We start from the raw sequence: 20,216 nt of genomic DNA on the forward strand, positions 1-20,216 counted from the left end.
TTTAGGAGGGAGGAGAAGGAGGCATTTTTCTCTGATAAGGCTACTTTCACACTCGCGTTTGGTGCGGATATGTCATGGATCTGCACAGGCGGATGCGTTCAAATACTACAAAAGTCTGCATCAGTTCAGAACAGATCCGTTTGTATTATCTTTAACATAGCCAAGACGGATCCATCTTAAACACCATTGAAAGTCAATGGAGGACGGATCAGTTTTCTACTGTGCCAGATTCTGTCATAGAAAACGGATCCGTCCCCATTGACTTACATTGTGTGCCAGGACGGATCCGTTTGGCTCAGTTTCGTCAGACGGACACCAAACGCTGCAAGCAGGGTTTTGGTGTTCACCTCCAGAGCGGAATGGAGACTGATGCAAACTGATGCATTCTGAGCGAATCCTTTTCCATTCAGAATGCATTAGGGCAAAAGTGATCAGTTTTGAACCGCTTGTGAGAGCCCTGAACGGATCTCACAAACCAAAAGCCAAAACGCGAGTGTGAAAGTAGCCTAAGATGTAATAGATTTTTATTTTCACCTGTACCGTTGATATGCAATGTTTGCTGAAACTGCAGTGACCATTTAAATTTCTATGTCTTACCGGGTCGGCTATAAGTAGCCAGATTGTTGTCACTGCTTCCATTCCCAGATGTGCAGCAGTTAATAGGACATTCATTGTGATTGCTACCTGTGTTTGGCCAGGTATCTGCAAGCCAAGGCTGAGTCGCAGGCTCTGAAATATTTAAGAGACCGGGCCTGCAATAAAAGAAAAATAAAAAAAACATAAATACCTAAATAGCATTCATATTTAAAGCCAATCCCTGAAAATACATGAAATTCCAAGCTTGAGTATTAATACATAAGCAATTCATACTTTTAGGCAAATCCTGTACTACTACATGAAATTACAGTAAAACCTACTGCAGTCACCCTTATGGACAGCAGATGGCAGAATATAGTCTTCATTCTTATGTCTGTAGAACATTTAGGGTAGGATTTTATTACACTTTGTCCTTGTCACAAACATGAGGACAATATACATGAACTTTTTGGGATTTTTTTTACATTTAATTTTTATATACTGTAATTAAATTTTGGGGATTTTATTTTACCAGATTTAATGGTTTCTATATCTTTCAAACATATATCACATATCTCACAATGCATCCAATTTAAAAAATGTGCATAAAGAAAAATGTGAGCTACATAGTCTGAATATCTGACAATATCCTCGATTTCGAAAGGCTTTTTTGATGTGTACAACTCCACTCCCCTCACATAAACATCACTTTTTTTGATATAACGGCTCAGGTAACATTTGTCTGTAAAATGTTCTACCAAAGGGCATAAATCATATAGCTTCAATCACAATGAAATATGAAGGAATAGGTGAAGAGGACATAGAAACGCCAGGGGCTTTGCCCTTTAATAATGTTTTTCGCCTACAGTTAATGGAAAATAAAATTTATAATTTAAAAATGATTTCACAGATCTAATATTTTTATTTAAAAATATAAATATTTTACTCAATATATTTTAATACTTTACACAGATTATTTTTTTTCCTATATAAATTCACAGGTTTTGAAAAATCTTTAATCTGATGGCATCCATTTTTTTCCTGGCTTTAGGGCTCCCTCTGGTGTTAGCACACAGTATTACTAGAAAATTGCACAATACAAGTGTTCTCATAATTACGGGCGCATATTCTACTATATAAACATATGTTTGCTGACAGATACAATCGGCAACACGCTGCTTGCATCACTTAAGTATGCTACCTATATGCTGAAAAATAGAATGAATAATATATGAGCTAGCCCCACGCAGGACAAATCTTCAAAGGGGACATAGAAGATTTACGCGCCTCGGTAAAAAACAATTCCTACAGCTCATTGTTCACTATAAAAAAAACAGAACGACAGAAGATATGTACATTTTTGTAAGGAAATATATGTTCTCTCACCTTCCCGCACTGCTTACAGCTTCCCCACCTCGCTGGTATGCCACTAAAAGAAAAAAAAATTATAAAAATTAAAAATTTATCAATGATTTCACAAAAACAAAGTCTTCAGATGGCTAATATCAGTCTATATTACTCATGGCGTTTGGTCAATCAGCAGATGCTAATGTACAATGCCTTTATGATATTTAGCGTGTCATTTCCCCTCCGAAATCTGTTCTTTCCCGGGCACCTGAGAACAGGAGCGATAAATCTTAAAGACAAAAGGCTCGACCAGGGGATGTGACAACTTGTTTTGATGCGAGATTGATCGCTAGGATTCTAGGGTGTCATTTTTAGCAGAACGGATGGCTTGTTCTGCCCAAGGACGGCTTGGAAAATTGTCAAGGATCTATTCGAATACAAAAAAATAAAATAAAATAAAACTAAAAGAACTCGAATGTTAAATTAAGGCCTAGGGAGAGATGTATAAAACTGCCTGAAAATAGATACTGTCTGGCAACTGGCAACCAATCACAGTGCAGCTTTCATTTTTCAAGAGCACTGTAGGGAATGAGAGCTGCGCTGTGATTGGTTGCTATGGGCAACAGAGACAATTCATCATTTAGATGGTTTCATAAATCTTCTTCGATTACGGTCTTTCAAATATTATTTTGTAGAAATATAACACATTATTCTTATTACCAATACATACTAAGGTACTTTTCGGACTGTGACACAGTGTGAGCCCAAGGCTTCTATTAGGAAGATTTCCTGACAGAAACTTTGTGCACTTGTTCCTTACAGCATCCATCCTCCGTAGGCGGCCATGTTAAATAAAATAAAAAAAAAACGATGTACCATGTGGTATATTCCATACCGTGGGGGGGGGAGCCAAAAGCTCATGTATATTCACTGTAGCCAGACAGGCCAATATGGACTAAAAAGGATGCCCCAGGTTTTGTATTTCTACAACCTGCCAATGAGATTGGTAAGGCTCCGACCTTTGGGACTTGTGAGACGAGTGGGCTTGGCTGAAGAGCAGATGGAGCATGAGCTGTCCCTCTCCATAGACTCCATCATGAGACAACCCCTTTAAATATACACAGGTTTTTATAATTAATATATTTAAGAGTTGCACAACTAACCCAGAAATATAACTTTTTTAATATAGGTTTTTATAATTGTTCAGAAAAAGCTTGAAGCCTTAAGCCATGGTTACCACTGTATGCACGTTAGCCACCAGCCATGTAAATGCTGGTCAGACCTGGACAGGCGATGTCCATTTTTAGGAGTAAAACTGAATATTAGTCTATAGGTCCAGATGTAAAGACAACTACAGGGATACATAACTCTTGCAGATTCCGGGGTTCACCGAAGTGTTACAGGTGGGTACATGGCTGACTCTACATTTTTATGCTCCAAAAAAATAAGGTGTGTCATTGTACCCTGGAGATATTTCCATGCATGCAAAGCAGCATGTCTCCCCTGGCTAGACCTTCTTCAGCTCTTCATATTAGGCCTCAAACATACAATTGTATGCATCTTGCGGTCCCCAAACCGCGGATCCACAAAATATGCATGCTGCATTTTTTGCAGGCCCAATAGTAGAAATGCTTATTCCGCAAAACAGACAGGAATAGATCATGTTTTTATAATTTGCCGGACAGAAACACGGATGTGGACAGCATTTTTTGCGGTCCCATCGAAATGAATGGGTGCTCATACAAATTTCAAAAATAACAGATCAGACAAGGACCAAAAATACAGCATGTGCGTAAATCCTCAAACGGGAATGGCAACCATATCCCAGTCTTTAGGGCTGAACAGGAGGATATCCTCAAAATGGATCCATTAGGAATCCATGAAGATTAAGACGTTGCTGACAAAGCAGCTCGGTGGCGCGGAAAAAAATAATGTGACTACGATATAAGAATCATCTGAATCAAGCTGGATTAACACCCAGTGATTCTATAGTGATTCCTGCAATGAATTCCTGGATTTCCCATAAAACAAGCGTAAAACTCAAATTAATTAACTTCACGTGTACCAATTGCAGTTCTTTTTGAATGAATTAAACCTTTTACTAACTTTTACATCATTTTTACGTTTTCTCCTAAGCATAGTACAATTCATAGTGTTATTGCATGCAGTGGCCCCATTCCCAAAAGCTTGTCAGATATTAGAAAATGGCTATTTTTAGGCAATCCATTCCATGAAAGAGTTAAAAGGGATTAGCTGCATGGAAAATGCTGATGGAGTCTACAGCTATGCGTCTTCTGACCAGGAATATGTTTGAAAGACGTCAAATCGGGGGCCCTTTAGAAGAATTCCAAGCTGGCAGCCTGCAAAGCCGAGATAACTGCTCGCAGTGATTACAATAACAGGATTAAAACTTAAGAGGCAGTGTTAAATCTGTCACCGAGGCATTGGCAACCACGTGCGGCTCTGCCACCAGTGACGGTAGGCCGCAATCACAAAATGCAGTCTTGTCAGGAAAAAAAAAAAAAGTCTAATTTTTCTAAATACCTGACTGAAATTTGCAATTTCCTTCATAAATACAGGTGCGCCCATATGCCAAGTACAGTGCAATCAGATTTCTTTAGGAGAATGAGCACCGTAGTTGGAAGGCCGTTCCCTACTCTGGTAATCTCCAGTATTTATGGACATGGTCATATAAAAACCTTTTAGGCACACAGAGCTATGGGGACTGGATATTGCGGATGTGCTAGCGGCCATCTAGCAGCCCATGTCCTCAGCTCTTTACCCAAAATCCCGGTGACAGGTTCCCTTTAAGGGAGATCAAGATGTCTAAATGTCATATGTAAAGTAACCAGCCCAAGCCCTCTCCAACAAGATGCACCAAGAAAGGTTACACCTGGCACCTCCTGAGAGGGAGAGAGTCCATGGTGGTAAGTCTAGGAGGTTCAGAGTTGTAGTTGCACCCAAGCTCTGGAACCTAAGGGGAGCCAAAAAAAAATCCCCTTGGTCTATCAGTGCAATAAATAAAACTTGATAGTTTAACAGATTTCAAAGCTTCAAGTTAGGCCTCTGAGCAGGCCGACCTCCATATTGTGCACCAAAATGTCTACTCATTGAAGGGCTTGGGATCGTTTCTGGTAAGGCACCCACTATCATTAGGGAGCTAATCGGAGGGGGGGGGGATCAAAATGTATGGATCAAAATGGTGGCCTATGAACCTTCAGACCTGCTGAGCCCCGGGGCATTAACCCTTTGAACACATTACAGATTCTACCCCAACGCTCCTTGCATTTCCAGTGCAGCCAACCCCAGAATATTCTAGAATAGAAGTACAGGCATATCATAAAGAGCACATGCAAGACAGACAAAAAAGAAAGAAAGTGCAAATACTGTGTATACCTGTTGGCGTGAAGGTAAAAGACGGGACTGAAAAATCAAAATAAAAAATAAAAAAAATAAAAAATAAAGTTATTAAGCTGAAGGAAGAAAGTGCAACATCTCAAATTAGTACATATCCAGCCACAAACGGTAAATCAGTGGTAGGCAAGCAGCCAGGTGGATGACACGTGCGGCACAGTGATTGCAGTCGGAGTGCTTTTCAAAGTACGTGAGCCCCGCCGGCAATTAATTGTTAGTTCAATTTTTATTTCTTATATGAATAATGGAGCCAAGATGCTGCTTAAGAGGGTTGTTTGTGGTAGTTATAAATCTTATCCTGATCGATAAGGACTGGAGCAGCTGCACTGCGGGAGAGGGCAGCTACGTCTGGGCACCGGATAAATAACGGTGAATAGGCTCCTGCTCAGTGCATATACTCAATTACAGCTAGTAGATACATCACTGATAGTCCGCAGCCTGAGTATATAAAGCCAGGGGTGCACAGAAATACCCGCTTCCCTGTATGCCGCTGATCTCCATATGAGGGAAAAGACAATGCAGGAATTCGGATACAGACAGAAATCTTACCGCCATCTCACTCTAGAACTAATAAGTTATGCAACTTCTAATATACTGTGACCCAGATTTACTAAAGAGGACGTAACCATAGACCAGCTGTCTAGATGTGCACCAGATTTAGGGGCTCAGGCCGAATGATACATGTGGTGCAGGGATTTGCTTCATTCACATCTCTGTTAGGCCTCTTTCACACGAGCGAGTTTTCCGTAATGGTGCAATGCGTGAATTGATCGCACTGCATCCACACTGAATCCTGACCGGATGCAATGCGTTTGTCACTGAAGCCTCATTTACTTCTATGGGGCGCGGGCTGCATGAAAAACGTTGAATATGGAACATGCTGCGATTCTCACGCAACGCAGAATTGAAATGAATGGGTCAGGATTCAGTGCGAGTGCTATGCGCTCACTTCATGCATCGCACCCACGCGAAAAACTCGCTTGTGTGAAAGGGGCCTTAGGAGATCCAGCAGGCGGTTCCAGCCTGCCGGATCCTGTAATTACCATTGACTGCAATAAGGTCCGGCGGTGATCTCCGAATTGGAGATGGGAGCGCAGCCATAAACACCTTTCTCTACCTTCATATCAACTATTGGTTGGCTTACTTCGAGATATATTTTTATACCATAATTGACGCAAAATGGCGCATCTTAGGCCTCATCCTCTTTCCTGAAAATCTCCACCCACTTTCCTCTAAGCATGTCAGAAAAAAAGAGTAGCAACCCTCGATGCAACAAATTGCACCAATTTGCGCCACTTTTTTGACACAGACAAATTAGTAAATCTGGGCCTTTGGGTCTTCAATTTCTCACAGTTTTAAGATGTCTGCTTGCTGTCAGGGAATGAGAACTTTTCTTTACACTTTTCACATTTCTGTTATTTGTGTCCATTACATTTTACACATGCATTCAGATTTTCTGCAAACTGCTGGCTGACAGGAAAAACAAAGGAGCATGCCCTACTCTGGCATTCTTACCAACGTTTCAGTTGATAAAATGGATGCATTAACCCCACCCATTTTTGGCCCGGGACAACCCAAATTTTCCAGGACCGTCTCTGAAAATCAAGGACAATACTGCAAATTCGAGACAGTTTGCATCTATGACTTTGGTCCATTTTTCAGACAGAATTCTATTCAATAGATAAGGGATGGCCAACCTGTGGCTCTCCAGCTGTTGCAAAACTACAACTCCCAGCATGCCCAGACTGCCTACAGGTATCAGCCTACAGCAAATCATGGTGGGAGTTGTAGTTTTACAACAGCTGGAGAGCCACAGGTTGGCCAGCCCTGCAATAGATCCATGAAAAACCGGGGACAGAACACGGATGCTATCTGTGTAGGGTACGTTTTTCCACTGATCCACTGTATAGACACAAAAAAAGAGGATGAACCACAGAGAAAAAAAACTGACACGTGTCCTGAAAACTGACCTTTACGGATGCAAAACATTCACACAACAGACACAGATGTGTGACTAGGCCTTACAGGTGTCATGTCTGGCCATGCTCACCAACAATACTATACTGTAGTAATCAGAACAGGAGAGCTGTGCGAATGATGTATGTCACCGACAGAAAATTGCCTAGACTGCATACAATTTTAGCAGGTTATTGTACAGTATTGTCCAGTTTCTAAAACAATGTTTCAATTCACTACCAGCAAGCAGAGATCTTGAATATGGCCAATCTGAATTCACAGTGGAGGAGATTTATCAAAAGAGATGCAAAGGAAAACTGACTTGGTGACCCATAGCAACCAATCAGACGGATCCTTACATTTTCCATAGGAGCTTTGAAATGTAGAAGCAGATAGGTTTCTATGGGCAATTAAGTCCAATGGGCTTACCTGCTCATAGCAACCAATCAGATCCCACCTTTTATTTTTCAATGCGCCTTTGGAAAATGTAAGGGTGAAAATTATTGGTTGCTATGGGCATTTGCACAGGTTTAGATAAATCTCCAATGTAGTAGGGAATTCCATACTTTATTCATAAAAAGGAAACTCCCTATAACGTAAGATCCATGTAAAATCATAAAGAACACTATGGGGGAGATTTATTAAATCTAGCTGTGTTGCCCATAGCAACCAATCAGATTTCACCTTTTATTTTGCAGAGCTCCTTTGGAAAATAAAAGGTGGAATCTGATTGGTTGCTATGGGCAACTAAGCCAGTTTTCCTTTAACACATTTCCCCCATTATGATGTGGTGCTGAAAAGTGCGGGATGGCAAACTCATCTGTGCTACTTTTGTACATCGCTATAACCTTATTACTATAGTTTTGTGAGGGTCTAACGCTGTGTTAGTCATCTCATGTTCAGGGTTGTGATGTTTAATTCAGAAAACATATGCAGTGGTATTAGGCGTGCCATCTGGTTACTGCTAAGCCATGCTTTGACAACCGTTAGTAATTTGCATTTGTCAGCACACTGTCAATATTAACTAGGACTAGTCCGTACTACAGGTGGATAAACTGCACATGGAGCCTCCCTATGTACCTGTAAAAATATTATTTTACTAGAATTCAGCCTCATATAACCTCAGGGTTGTACAGAGCGGTTATAGGCTCATTTTATACAGCAGTTTCCTCTGCCGGCACTGCACGGAGCACCATATGGAGGTAGAGGTATAGTGCCGCCATACACCCTCCTGCATGAGGTTCTGTATGTATCAGACTTTCTAATGACTACAATCTGTCTGAAACCGTACCAACACCTCACTCATCAAAAATTAATGGAATGCTCCATCCAAAATCACTGGAATGCAAGAAAAAGGCAACCCCTAAGGCTGGTTTCACACGGGCGTTGCGGAAAAATGTGCGGGTGCGTTGCGGAAACACCCGCGATTTTTCCGCGCGAGTGCAAAACATTGTTATAGCATGGTTATAAGGGAAAATAATAGCATTCTGAATACAGAATGCTTAGTATAATAGTGCTGGAAGGGTTAAAAATAATAAAAAAGTTAACTCACCTTATCCCCATGATCGTGTAGATCCCGGTCTGTTCTTTAGCTGTGGACTGAATGACCTTTGGTGATGTCAGATCACATGCTCCAATCACATGGTCCATCACCATGGTGATGGAGCATGTGATCTGACATCACCACAGGTCCTTCAGTCCACAGCTAAAGAACAGACCGACCGGGAACTAGGCGATCATGGGGATAAGGTGAGTTAACTTTTTTTATTTTTTTTAACCCTCCCAGCACTATTATACTAAGCATTCTGTAGTCAGAATGCTATTATTTTCCCTTATAACCATGTTATAAGGGAAAATAATACAGTGAATAGACTGTCACCTAGAACCCATGTGTGGAAATCGCACCGCATCCGCACTTGCTTGCGGATGCTTGCGATTTTCACGCAACCCCATTCATTTCTATGGGGCCTGCGTTACGTGAAAAACGCTGAATATAGAACATGCTGCGATTTTCACGCAACGCATAAGTGATGCGTGAAAATCACCGCTCATGTGAACAGCCCCATAGAAATGAATGGGTCAGGATTCAGTGCGGGTGCAATGCGTTCAACTCACGCATCGCACCCGCGCGGAAATCTCGCCCGTGTGAAAGGGGCCTAAGAGTCTGTCACCAAGAAATTCACTGATAAACCAGGCCTAATGGGGGAGATTTATCAAAACTGGTTTAGTCGTCCCTAGCAACCAATCAGATTCAACCTTTCATTTTTCAAAGGAGCTCTGAAAAATGAAAGGTGGAATCTGATTGGTTGCTATGGGCAACTTAGCCAGTTTTCCTTGACAGCAGTTTTCATAAATCTCCCCCGTTAGGCCTGGTTTATCAGTAAATTTCCTGGCAAATACATTCATTCATATTATTATAACCCATATTTTATTCATAAGCAGCTTTGAAATAAGAAATCTAACACATGCTCCTCAGATGATGAGAAAGATGGACACATGTATATACCATATAAGGAAGAGCACAGCAGATTTTGTCATAATGTAATGGCTCACTATTACCTGCAGTCCTATGTAAACCTAGAAACAGCACATTCGCTTATGTAAAAACAACATGGCTGACCTCCTCAGTTATCGCCACCTTTATCCTTCTTATGAATACACCTCAAGATGCGTCCTATTCAAGCGCTGTCTGTTCATCCCATTCAAGCCCTGGTTTTGTCCCCCTGGCCTTGATCTCTAACAATCTGCTCTCTTATTCACATTTTCCATTTTCTGAATACTTTTCACAACGGCAATACAATTTGGCAAAGTCCAAAAAATAAAATATTATAAAACAACCCCCCCCCCCCCCCAACAGCCCCCCTGGTAGCAAGCCATCATAAATAGGGGCTATTCAAAGAAGAATGAAGAGTCGAGAACATTAATTTAAAATCGCAAGTATATGGCGTGTCGGGAAACATAAAAGATCGGAATCATGACATTGTTTTAGTTGACCTAACAACATAAATATAGTAAGAGCTGAAAAATTAATGAACGGCAATCAGGGGAATCGGGGGTCACATAGCAGCTGAGTTCATCGTATATTCTCGCTGTAGTTTTTATGAATGAGGGTATCAGATGCAGTGGGTGATATGACATATCAGCCATTTTTAGCATCCATAGACAAATCATTCATATCATCGCCCTTGTCTTAAATGTCCTTCTCCATTAATGGTTGTATGTGATGGCGCCACAGCAGCACTGACTAATAACTACAACCCACAACCAACTTTTGAGAGTCAGTTATAAAAACAAAGTCAGGGCCCTTTAAGTCACATAGTAAATCAGGATGTGTTCTGTCCTTGTCCAGCCTTATGTAGAGACAGTACCCATAAGGCTTCATGCACACGGCCGTGTCTGTATTTCGATGCACAAAATACGGATACATTCTGTGTACATTCTGCATTTTTCTCACTCTCATCGATAGAGAGGATTATTCTCATGCACAATACGGACCAGAATAGGACACGTTCTAGGATTTCAGAAGGTGCAGACGTGAGTCCTACGTATCCTTCAAGCACTGGCTTATTTGCCAAAAAGGTAATTTAAATCTGGTTCCACAGACAGCATAACGGGTTTTCCAAGAGTTTTTTTTACTAATGACGTATCTGACCAGTGGGAGTCCAAAAACTGGGACCCCCACGTTCAGCTGTTCGAGAAGAAACTAGTACTCGCAGTAGCGCCATGGCCTTCTCCAGCTTTCCTTACATTGCATTCATTGGTCATGTGGCCTAGGCGTAGCTCAGTCCCATAGAAGTGAATGGGGCTGAGCTTGATACCAAGCACAACCGCTATACAGTGTACGGTGCTGTGCTTGGTGAGCAGAGAGAAGGCCACGGAGCCCCAGTGCCTTTTCAAACAGCTGATCAGCAGGGGTCCAGGGTGTCAGACCCCCACCGATCAGATACTGATTGCCAATCCAGAAGATAGGTCATCAGTAAAAAAAAAAAACTCTCAGAAAACCCCTAACTGCAATATGGAAATCATATCTTTAGGGTTTAAAAACAAGTGGAATGAAGGGCTGCTATGGAAATGAATGTCGAAATTACTGCAATGCGTGGTTTAGACTACGCAGAAAATTCCCCGAATATGTCTAATGACATGTCAACACTCCCGACATGTCAGTCTCTGCATTCCCCACAACCTTTTTATATATCTCGGCCTCGTCCTGCTCCCCTGATATAACTGCTAGAAATGTATGATCAAATTGAAAACTGGTTGTGTCCCTACAAAGTCTGACACTGTTAGTGCCCCCTGAACATTGTCAGGGTGTAAGGACACTCCCCAGTGGCATAGCTAGAATTGACTGGGCCCCACAGTAAATTTTTGAATGGGGCCCCCCTCCCCTAGCAATTTTTTAGCGACCCCTTCCTTTCATGCCGCCCCTATTCCTGTGGCTAGTAAAGATCGCTCTCTCAGACCAGGGCCGGCAGCTGTTTCATCCGTTTTCTACACTGTCTATACTGTCACTGTATATAATTTCATTGTGTAAGGCCTCATGCACACGGCCTTTGTTTGGGTCCGCATCCAAGCCGCGATGCGGACCCATTCATTTTAATGGAGCCGCAAAAGATGCGGACAGCACTCTGTGGCTCCTTTCCGCGGCACCGCAAATTTTTTTTAACATGTCCTATTCTTGGAATAGGCATTTATATTGCCGGCGCCCGTTCCGTTCCGCAAATTGCGGAAGGCAACACGGACGCCTTCCGTTTTTTTCGGATCCGCGGTTTGCGGACTGCAAAAAGTGTGTATGTAGCCTAATACTGTTGATGGGGCCCTGAGAATATCTTTTAGTCCTCCTCCTGGATGGGCCCCTTCTGGGTCAGGGCCCCAAAGCACCCGCTTCTCCTATAGCTACACCCTTGACACTCTTCATACCCTTTTAACAGGAATAACAGATGAACTGTACAAGGCACTGATATGAGGAATACAATTATTTACTAAAATTGACATGTCAGGACGATCGTAAATTCCAATAAACGTGTTATATTTGCATATTGCTACTCATGCAATTCCCTAATATAACCTGTGAGTCAGAGGTGTATTTGGAGATTCCCTTTAAGGAGGGCCATAGGCTACAGTCTATTCTTATCATTGTGCACAGGTTCTGGATACCTTTCCTGATCCCAGCATAGGTGCTGGTAAGTCCGCTGCGTTTCTTGCGATGACGGTACAACCAGATGCTAAATACCATCAGGATGATCCAGCAGGCAGCACCAATCCCTGCAATGAAGGCTGGTTGCTTTACCACATCTGATATCTGCTGGGCAAGGCTTACTTGGTCACCAGGAGGCACGGGGTTTCCAAAGGAATCTATAAAAAAAAAAAAAGACAATTGTGTCGTATTTATTACCAGTAGATACAAAATATAATTTGTAGCAACAGATATATCACCTTTGGCACCATCTACTCCTCATGTTATCTTCCAGAGATGTTCATATTACAAAGCCCTCCTTAGATATGATATTCACGTTATGCCTATAGCTTTTCACCTATACAGCTTTATTGAGGAGCCAGGTGGGTGCACTAAAGCTGTGTTTTATGTGACCCTACCTGTTCTGGTAAGAACTAGCCACAGCCTCAATGTTTGCGGACCTTTACCTACCTGGAGATCTTATATCAAGTGTTATCTATTCCTGGGAACGCCTTTAACCCCTAAACCCTTAGGTTCAGCACCATGAAGTTTGCTACATTGCAAACACAGCCTTGTCTTTGTCAACATCCACACACTATTCACTTCCAAAGTCTATGTTCAGAGTTCAGTCAATTTCATTGCTTAGAACTAAACATATGTTAAGGCATAAAAGCAAATTATCCACACTTAAAAGAGTAATAAACCATCTAAAAGCTGGTGTTGAAGCATCCAAGGCCTTTGAGCACAAAGAATATATGACGCTATGATTGTTTGAATTGATGCCAAGTTGCCTTGGCCACCATACATGAATCTCTCTCATGCTGTTTGATAGGATGTTAAAAGGACACACACAAAAAAAAAATAAAAAAATAGAATAAAAAAAATGTACATTCCCTTGGAGGTCAATTTGTCCTCTACATTTAGCTACAGTGTTACATAAATTTTGGCAAGACCTGCTGATTTTGATGGAACCAGCCCACCAGCTACTGTGCATGGAGGTGTCCTGACTCCTCTCTTATGGCAGATCGGGCATGTTGGACTTGAAAAGGCTCTATATTTTTGTTCTTAAAGGCGATAAGACGCTGCATGAGGTATCTGTCAGTGGTTAATTCCCCTCTCCCTATAGAGAACACATGCATGCTATCAAATCTATAGACTAGATAGGATATCGAGAGTTTACGGACCGTTCTCTAAGGTGTATGGCTACCTTTAGGCTTGCCACAGCAGAAAGCTTCGCCCTCAGTGCAGACCAAGCAATAAACCAGACCTCTGCCAAAGTAGTGGACCAGTAGGAGTGGGATTGCCCCTTTGCAGATAAATTTCCTAAGGAACTGATTCACACGGCCGTGTTTGATCCGAGAAACATAGTCAGTGTGTTGACCGCATCTCCCAGATCGACTGCGTTTCCCCCCTGACTCGAACTGTCTGCACCATAGTGTTTTACGATACAGCCAGTGCATATCTGATGGGTCTATTGTGGTGTACTTACATGAGGATATGAGTAGAAGTGCAATAGACCCACAATCAGATAGGAACTGACTGTATTATAAAACATTATGATGCAGTTAGTTCTGGTCCGTCCAGGAGATGAAGCCAACACACCGATCATGGTAGTGTGAATTAGCCCTGAGAATATTTCCGAGGCTTGCAGAAAGTCTTGTAGGCCAACCAATATATATATTTTTTTCATTCAGTTTCATAGTTTAGAGCCTTTTTTAAGACCATCTTACATCTGTGCTGTGAAGGATACAAGATGCATTCCTTCACGGCTTTAAAAGTAAGTAAATAAATTTAATGAGCAATGAATCAACCTTCCAATCTCCCTTAATACCTTGTGATTGACTGATGAGGCACAATAACCCTTGTCCTGGGTACCTTGAAACAATAAAAATAAGTGCTTGTAAATCCTGCTGTGCATATTACAGCTTCCCACAAGCACTTAACACTTGGCAAGAGTGGTGAAACCATGCATTAAAGGTAAGCAATGGCAGCAAATGTACTTGGAAACAAGTGTACCGGCTGATGGACTTAGTCTTTACAAGTGGCGGTGGAGCTGTAAAGCATAGTAAATGCATCACAAAATACAGCGTCTCATTTATCAGTGCTTTGCTCCATCTAGCGTCAAATGTCTACACAAAAAACCTCCAGTAGCTTGCATGTTGTCAATGCCCTCCACTGTGTAGAGCTGCCAGGGTCTTCTGCTGTCATGTCCTCCAAGTGACAAGGATGCAATGAGGTGTTTGTGCTTATGGGTTGCACTGTCATTCTTGAGTTTTTTTTTAATAAATTCTCATTAAACAGAAACAAATCTGCTCCTTTTTCTATTAAATGGTATATATTTGTGACAACAATGTACTAGAAGATCCAGTACAATGTCCCAGTCACTTCATAAAACCAGTCTGCTGCTGGAAACAGCAGTACTGCAGTAAAGTGGCCATTTGGGGGGACGGGAGTGCTAGGGCTGCATTGAGAATCAGACACAGACCCCTCTGCCAAAAATGAGATCTGGATTGATATAAACAGTAAGGGGTAGTTGGGGGACTAGCTCATAAAGTGGGTTGTGGGTCCCTAATTCATGGGATGGTTGGGGAAGGGGGGGACAAGAGTATATAGGGTGGTTGGAGATATCCTGATACAAAGGATAGTAGAAGGGATCCTGGTATGTAGGATTGTTGGAGAGAACCTGGTAGGTAAGATGGTTGCAGGGACTCTTATACTTAGGATGACTTGGAGGAATCCTGGTACACAGGATGGTCAGTGTTATCCTTGTACATGGGATCATTCATGAGACCCAGGATAGCTGGAGTGAGACTGGTACACAGGATGGTTCAAGGAACCCTGGTACTGTACATACGTAGGTTGGTTGGAGAAGACCTAGTGCATATGATGGTTGGCGTGACCTTGATATATGCTTGGAATGTTGCTAGTACATAGGATGGCTGTACATTCTGGCACATAGAAGAGTTGGAGCGATCATGGTATAGATGATGGCTGGAGGAGATGTATTCAGGATGGTTGGAGAGAATCTGGTGGGTAATCTTGATTGTTGGAGGATCATTAGTATATAGGATGGTTGGATGATCAATGGTATATAGGACTGGTTGGATGATCATTAGTATATAGGATAGTTGGATGATCACTGGTATATAGTATGGTTGGAGGATCATTGGTGCCTAGGATAGTTAGAGGATCATTGGTACATCAGGACGACTGGAGGATCATTGGTATATAGAATGGTTGGATGATCATTGGTGCATAAGATGGTTAGAGGAGCATTGGTACATTGGATGGCTTGGAGGGACCATAGTAGTGTGCACAGGTACTCTGGTAAAGGCCCTTCCTTACATCTCCTCTTGGATCAGCATATTTTGAGATGTCTGGTATGAGATGACCAGCTTTGAAAAAATAAGATTTTCCGAAACTGTCAGAAGATGCTTACAATAAATGCTTTTATTTGCAGCCACCCAATGGTTGCAATGTGAATTGTAATCTACCAAGGGTTTTTCTAGCATGTCACCATAATGTATTGAATTACAAAACTGGAGTCCTTAAAGGGGCATTCCAGCACATAAAAAACCTTTTCCCCAGGCTTCACATGGTGAACAAATGACAGATTACCTCGCCCATCCCTTGCTGCTGTCACTCCAATGGTGCCAGGGTCCTCCCTGCTCTCCACATCCTGCTCCTGTCACACAGCAGGAAATGGCTGGGATTGCTGAGGCCAGTGATTGGTTGAGCTGCATTCACTGCCATTTCCTGCTGTGTCAAGATGGCAGTAGGAAGTGCAGCAGTTGGGAATGGGCTAGTTAGGCCTCATGCACACAACCTGTATGCATTGTGCAAATTGCGAATGCGCAACATATGGCTGTGGTTCGTGCTCATCCGCATTTTTGTAGACCCATTGACAAGGCAGTCCGCCTTTTGTGGACAAGTATAGGACATGTTCTATCGTTTTGCGGAATGGACATATGGATGCTGAAAGCCCATGGATCTGCAAATAAAATGCCGAAAGCACACTGGAGCGCATGCGTATTTTGTGGATCCGTGATTTGAATACACAAAACTTAACCCCGGTCGTGTGCATGGGGTATACGTTCTTTTACTTTGTTTCACCATGTGCTACCCATGGACAAAGTTTTCTGTGCACTGGAAAGCCCCTATAATAAAATTCCAGGAGGGTGGACACATCTGTACGTAGCAGGGACTGGCGGTGCTCCACACGTATACAGGTAACTGCAGCCATTCTGCGGTGATATTGGACACATTTTTTTTTACTCTGTGCAGCCTCCTGCTTTTTAAAACCATGAAATTTCTTATCTGGATAGGTCCACGTTTGGAATTACCTGCTCTGATGACTGAGAGTCTTACGTCTATGATCCTGCGAGCAGTCCAGATACGCACAGTCCATGAAACAGGTCAGCGCTCTGAGGTCTAATACCCCGGCTGTATCTCCCCGGTTTACTGATTTCACAGCTATTTGTGAGAGGTGGTTGGGGAGGTGGATCAGGTTTTATGGGGGCGGCCAGTTTAGGTTCCAGTATCATGCTAGCTGGGCTTAGCAGTATAAAATGTACTGTGACTAATGGTTTCAGACCGCCACTCCGTATCTCTTACTTCTCCCGAGCACGGCTGAAACTGCGGGTTTTACTAGTAAGACAACAGAATTTACTCCTTAATTCCGATGGCTTTATATACTTTAAGTTGTTGAAATTTCACTATGAACAATGCACGTTTTTTCCACTGCGTGCAAACATTGAAGGTTCCTGGCAAGCAGAGGTCTTTAAAACAGTGATGAATCTGTAAACTCAGTGAAGTTGAAAATTGTATAACTTTTCATTGTGCAAAGGGCTAGCTGAAACTGAAATACCCCAGCATCTTAAAGATGGTAGAAAGTCTATGCATTTTACATTTCTTATAGGGTATCTGTTTCTTGTAAAGCTGAATGACATACTCCACCCCTCGATTCAAAAACTAGTCCGATTTGCTACTCAGGAGCTTGGGAAAGCTGGGTGCCACCAGCCAATACATCCACAATCACACTGGTTATCCACACTTTCAAACTGGTTATTAATTTATCTACTAGGCTGCTGAGCGGTAACTCTGCCTAGTCCTACATCCATACATTCTCCACTTCTTATAGTTAGATGGAATTACCATTCAGAAGCCTGGGAAAGTCAGGTGACAACCAGTTCTGTTAGAAGCATGTAGCTAACGTAGATAGATAGATAAAGAGATAGGCCCTGATGAATCATACCTTCACTCCAGAATTCTGGCATCAAAAAGTCGCAAAATAGGGCTTTTGCAACTTTTTTGCACTCACTTGCCCATAAATTTATGCGATTGCACAAAAAATTGCAACTTTTTACACTCACTTGTGCAAAATTTAGCAACTTTTTGCATGTGTACACCACTCACTCCAGTTTTGTAATATCGGTGGAAAAGTGGTCCTGGTGAGCTACATTAATGAGTTTCACTTGAGATTTATCATTGAGACGCAAATAAGTCGCAATCTCCCTCCAGGAGCAGTGTGGAGTAGGTAAACTAGAGTAGGTTCTCTAGACAGAAGTGTTAGGTTTAAGGACAAGCCAAATTTATCAAACAACAAGCAACATTTGATAAATGTGGCACAAAATACTCCAAAACAGACTGAAGCAAAACTGACTTCAAATATTCTCCTGATGATAAATTCCCCCCATAGTGCTTGAACACCTATATGGAATTTTTGAGAAAAGGGAGCCCTCTAGTGTTCATGTCCAGTATTATCTATTACTGCTAAACCTATTCGGCTACAGTTATCAAAACAAGTATACAAAGGTAAAGTGGTAAACTTCCTCATAGAAACCAATGTGGTTGTAGTTTTTATAGAAAAATTAAAACAAGTATTCCAAGAGCTGCTGTGGACAATCAATTCCTTGAATATGAATATATATATATATATATATATATATATATATATATATAGTACGGACCAAAAGTTTGGACACACCTTCTTATTTAAAGAGTTTTCTTTATTTTCATGACTATGACAATTGTAGATTCACACTGAAGGCATCAAAACTATGAATTAACACATGTGGAATTATATACATAACAAAAAAGTGTGAAACAACTGAAAATATGTCATATTCTAGGTTCTTCAAAGTAGCCACCTTTTGCTTTGATTACTGCTTTGCACACTCTTGGCATTCTCTTGATGAGCTTCAAGAGGTAGTCACCTGAAATGGTTTTCACTTCACAGGTGTGCCCTGTCAGGTTTAATAAGTGGGATTTCTGGCCTTATAAATGGGGTTGGGACCATCAGTTGCGTTGTGGAGAAGTCAGGTGGATACACAGCTGATAGTTCTACTGAATAGACTGTTAGAATTTGTATTATGGCAAGAAAAAAGCAGCTAAGTAAAGAAAAATGAGTGGCCATCATTACTTTAAGAAATGAAGGTCAGTCAGTCCGAAAAATTGGGAAAACTTTGAAAGTGTCCCCAAGTGCAGTCACAAAAACCATCAAGCGCTACAAAGAAACTGGCTCACATGCGGACCGCCCCAGGAAAGGAAGACCAAGAGTCACCTCTGCTGCGGAGGATAAGTTCATCCGAGTCACCAGCCTCAGAAATCGCAGGTTAACAGCAGCTCAGATTAGAGACCAGGTCAATGCCACACAGAGTTCTAGCAGCAGACACATCTCTAGAACAACTGTTAAGAGGAGACTGTGTGAATCAGGCCTTCATGGTAGAATATCTGCTAGGAAACCACTGCTAAGGACAGGCAACAAGAAGAAGAGACTTGTTTGGGCTAAAGAACACAAGGAATGGACATTAGACCAGTGGAAATCTGTGCTTTGGTCTGACGAGTCCAAATTTGAGATCTTTGGTTCCAACCACCGTGTCTTTGTGCGACGCAGAAAAGGTGAACGGATGGACTCTACATGCCTGGTTCCCACCGTGAAGCATGGAGGAGGAGGTGTGATGGTGTGGGGGTGCTTTGCTGGTGACACTGTTGGGGATTTATTCAAAATTGAAGGCATACTGAACCAGCATGGCTACCACAGCATCTTGCAGCGGCATGCTATTCCATCCGGTTTGCGTTTAGTTGGACCATCATTTATTTTTCAACAGGACAATGACCCCAAACACACCTCCATGCTGTGTAAGGGCTATTTGAGCATGAAGGAGAGTGATGGGGTGCTGCACCAGATGACCTGGCCTCCACAGTCACCGGACCTGAACCCAATCGAGATGGTTTGGGGTAAGCTGGACCGCAGAGTGAAGGCAAAAGGGCCAACAAGTGCTAAGCATCTCTGGGAACTCCTTCAAGACTGTTGGAAGACCATTTCAGGTGACTACCTCTTGAAGCTCATCAAGAGAATGCCAAGAGTGTGCAAAGCAGTAATCAAAGCAAAAGGTGGCTACTTTGAAGAACCTAGAATATGACATATTTTCAGTTGTTTCACACTTTTTTGTTATGTATATAATTCCACATGTGTTAATTCATAGTTTTGATGCCTTCAGTGTGAATCTACAATTTTCATGGTCATGAAAATAAAGAAAACTCTTTGAATGAGAAGGTCTTGGTCTGGTCTGTACTGTATATATAAAAAAGCTGCCATTGTTTCACATACCACATTTGTGAATTTATATGTGAATTTCCCCATGGAACTATCAAATCCTTAACCTTTAGAGGACTGGGCGATTTCCCGTTTTTGCGTTTTTATTTTTCACTCCCTGCATTCCCAGAGTCATAACTTTTACATTTTTTT

At 41.9% G+C, this 20,216-nt stretch overlaps 1 protein-coding gene across 4 annotated transcripts in view; it reads right to left on the bottom strand.

The window, feature by feature from the left end:
• ROBO1 (roundabout guidance receptor 1) overlaps positions 1-20,216 on the bottom strand; it is a 356,075-nt gene that overhangs the window by 41,440 nt on the left and 294,419 nt on the right. The window contains exons 18-21 of one of the 4 annotated variants that reach the window (XM_044284561.1): positions 12,448-12,645; positions 5,320-5,346; positions 1,963-2,005; positions 685-752 (exon numbers count right to left, since the gene is read on the bottom strand). In XM_044284561.1, the coding sequence (XP_044140496.1) occupies positions 685-752; positions 1,963-2,005; positions 5,320-5,346; positions 12,448-12,645 (336 nt within the window). Of the gene's footprint in view, positions 1-597; positions 753-1,962; positions 2,006-5,319; positions 5,347-12,447; positions 12,646-20,216 lie in introns of all 4 variants that reach the window. The other 3 variants (XM_044284559.1, XM_044284562.1, XM_044284560.1) reach the window with 3 other exon arrangements.

The sequence above is a fragment of the Bufo gargarizans genome, chromosome 3 (genome assembly GCF_014858855.1).
Source record: "Bufo gargarizans isolate SCDJY-AF-19 chromosome 3, ASM1485885v1, whole genome shotgun sequence".
NCBI lineage: Eukaryota > Metazoa > Chordata > Amphibia > Anura > Bufonidae > Bufo > Bufo gargarizans.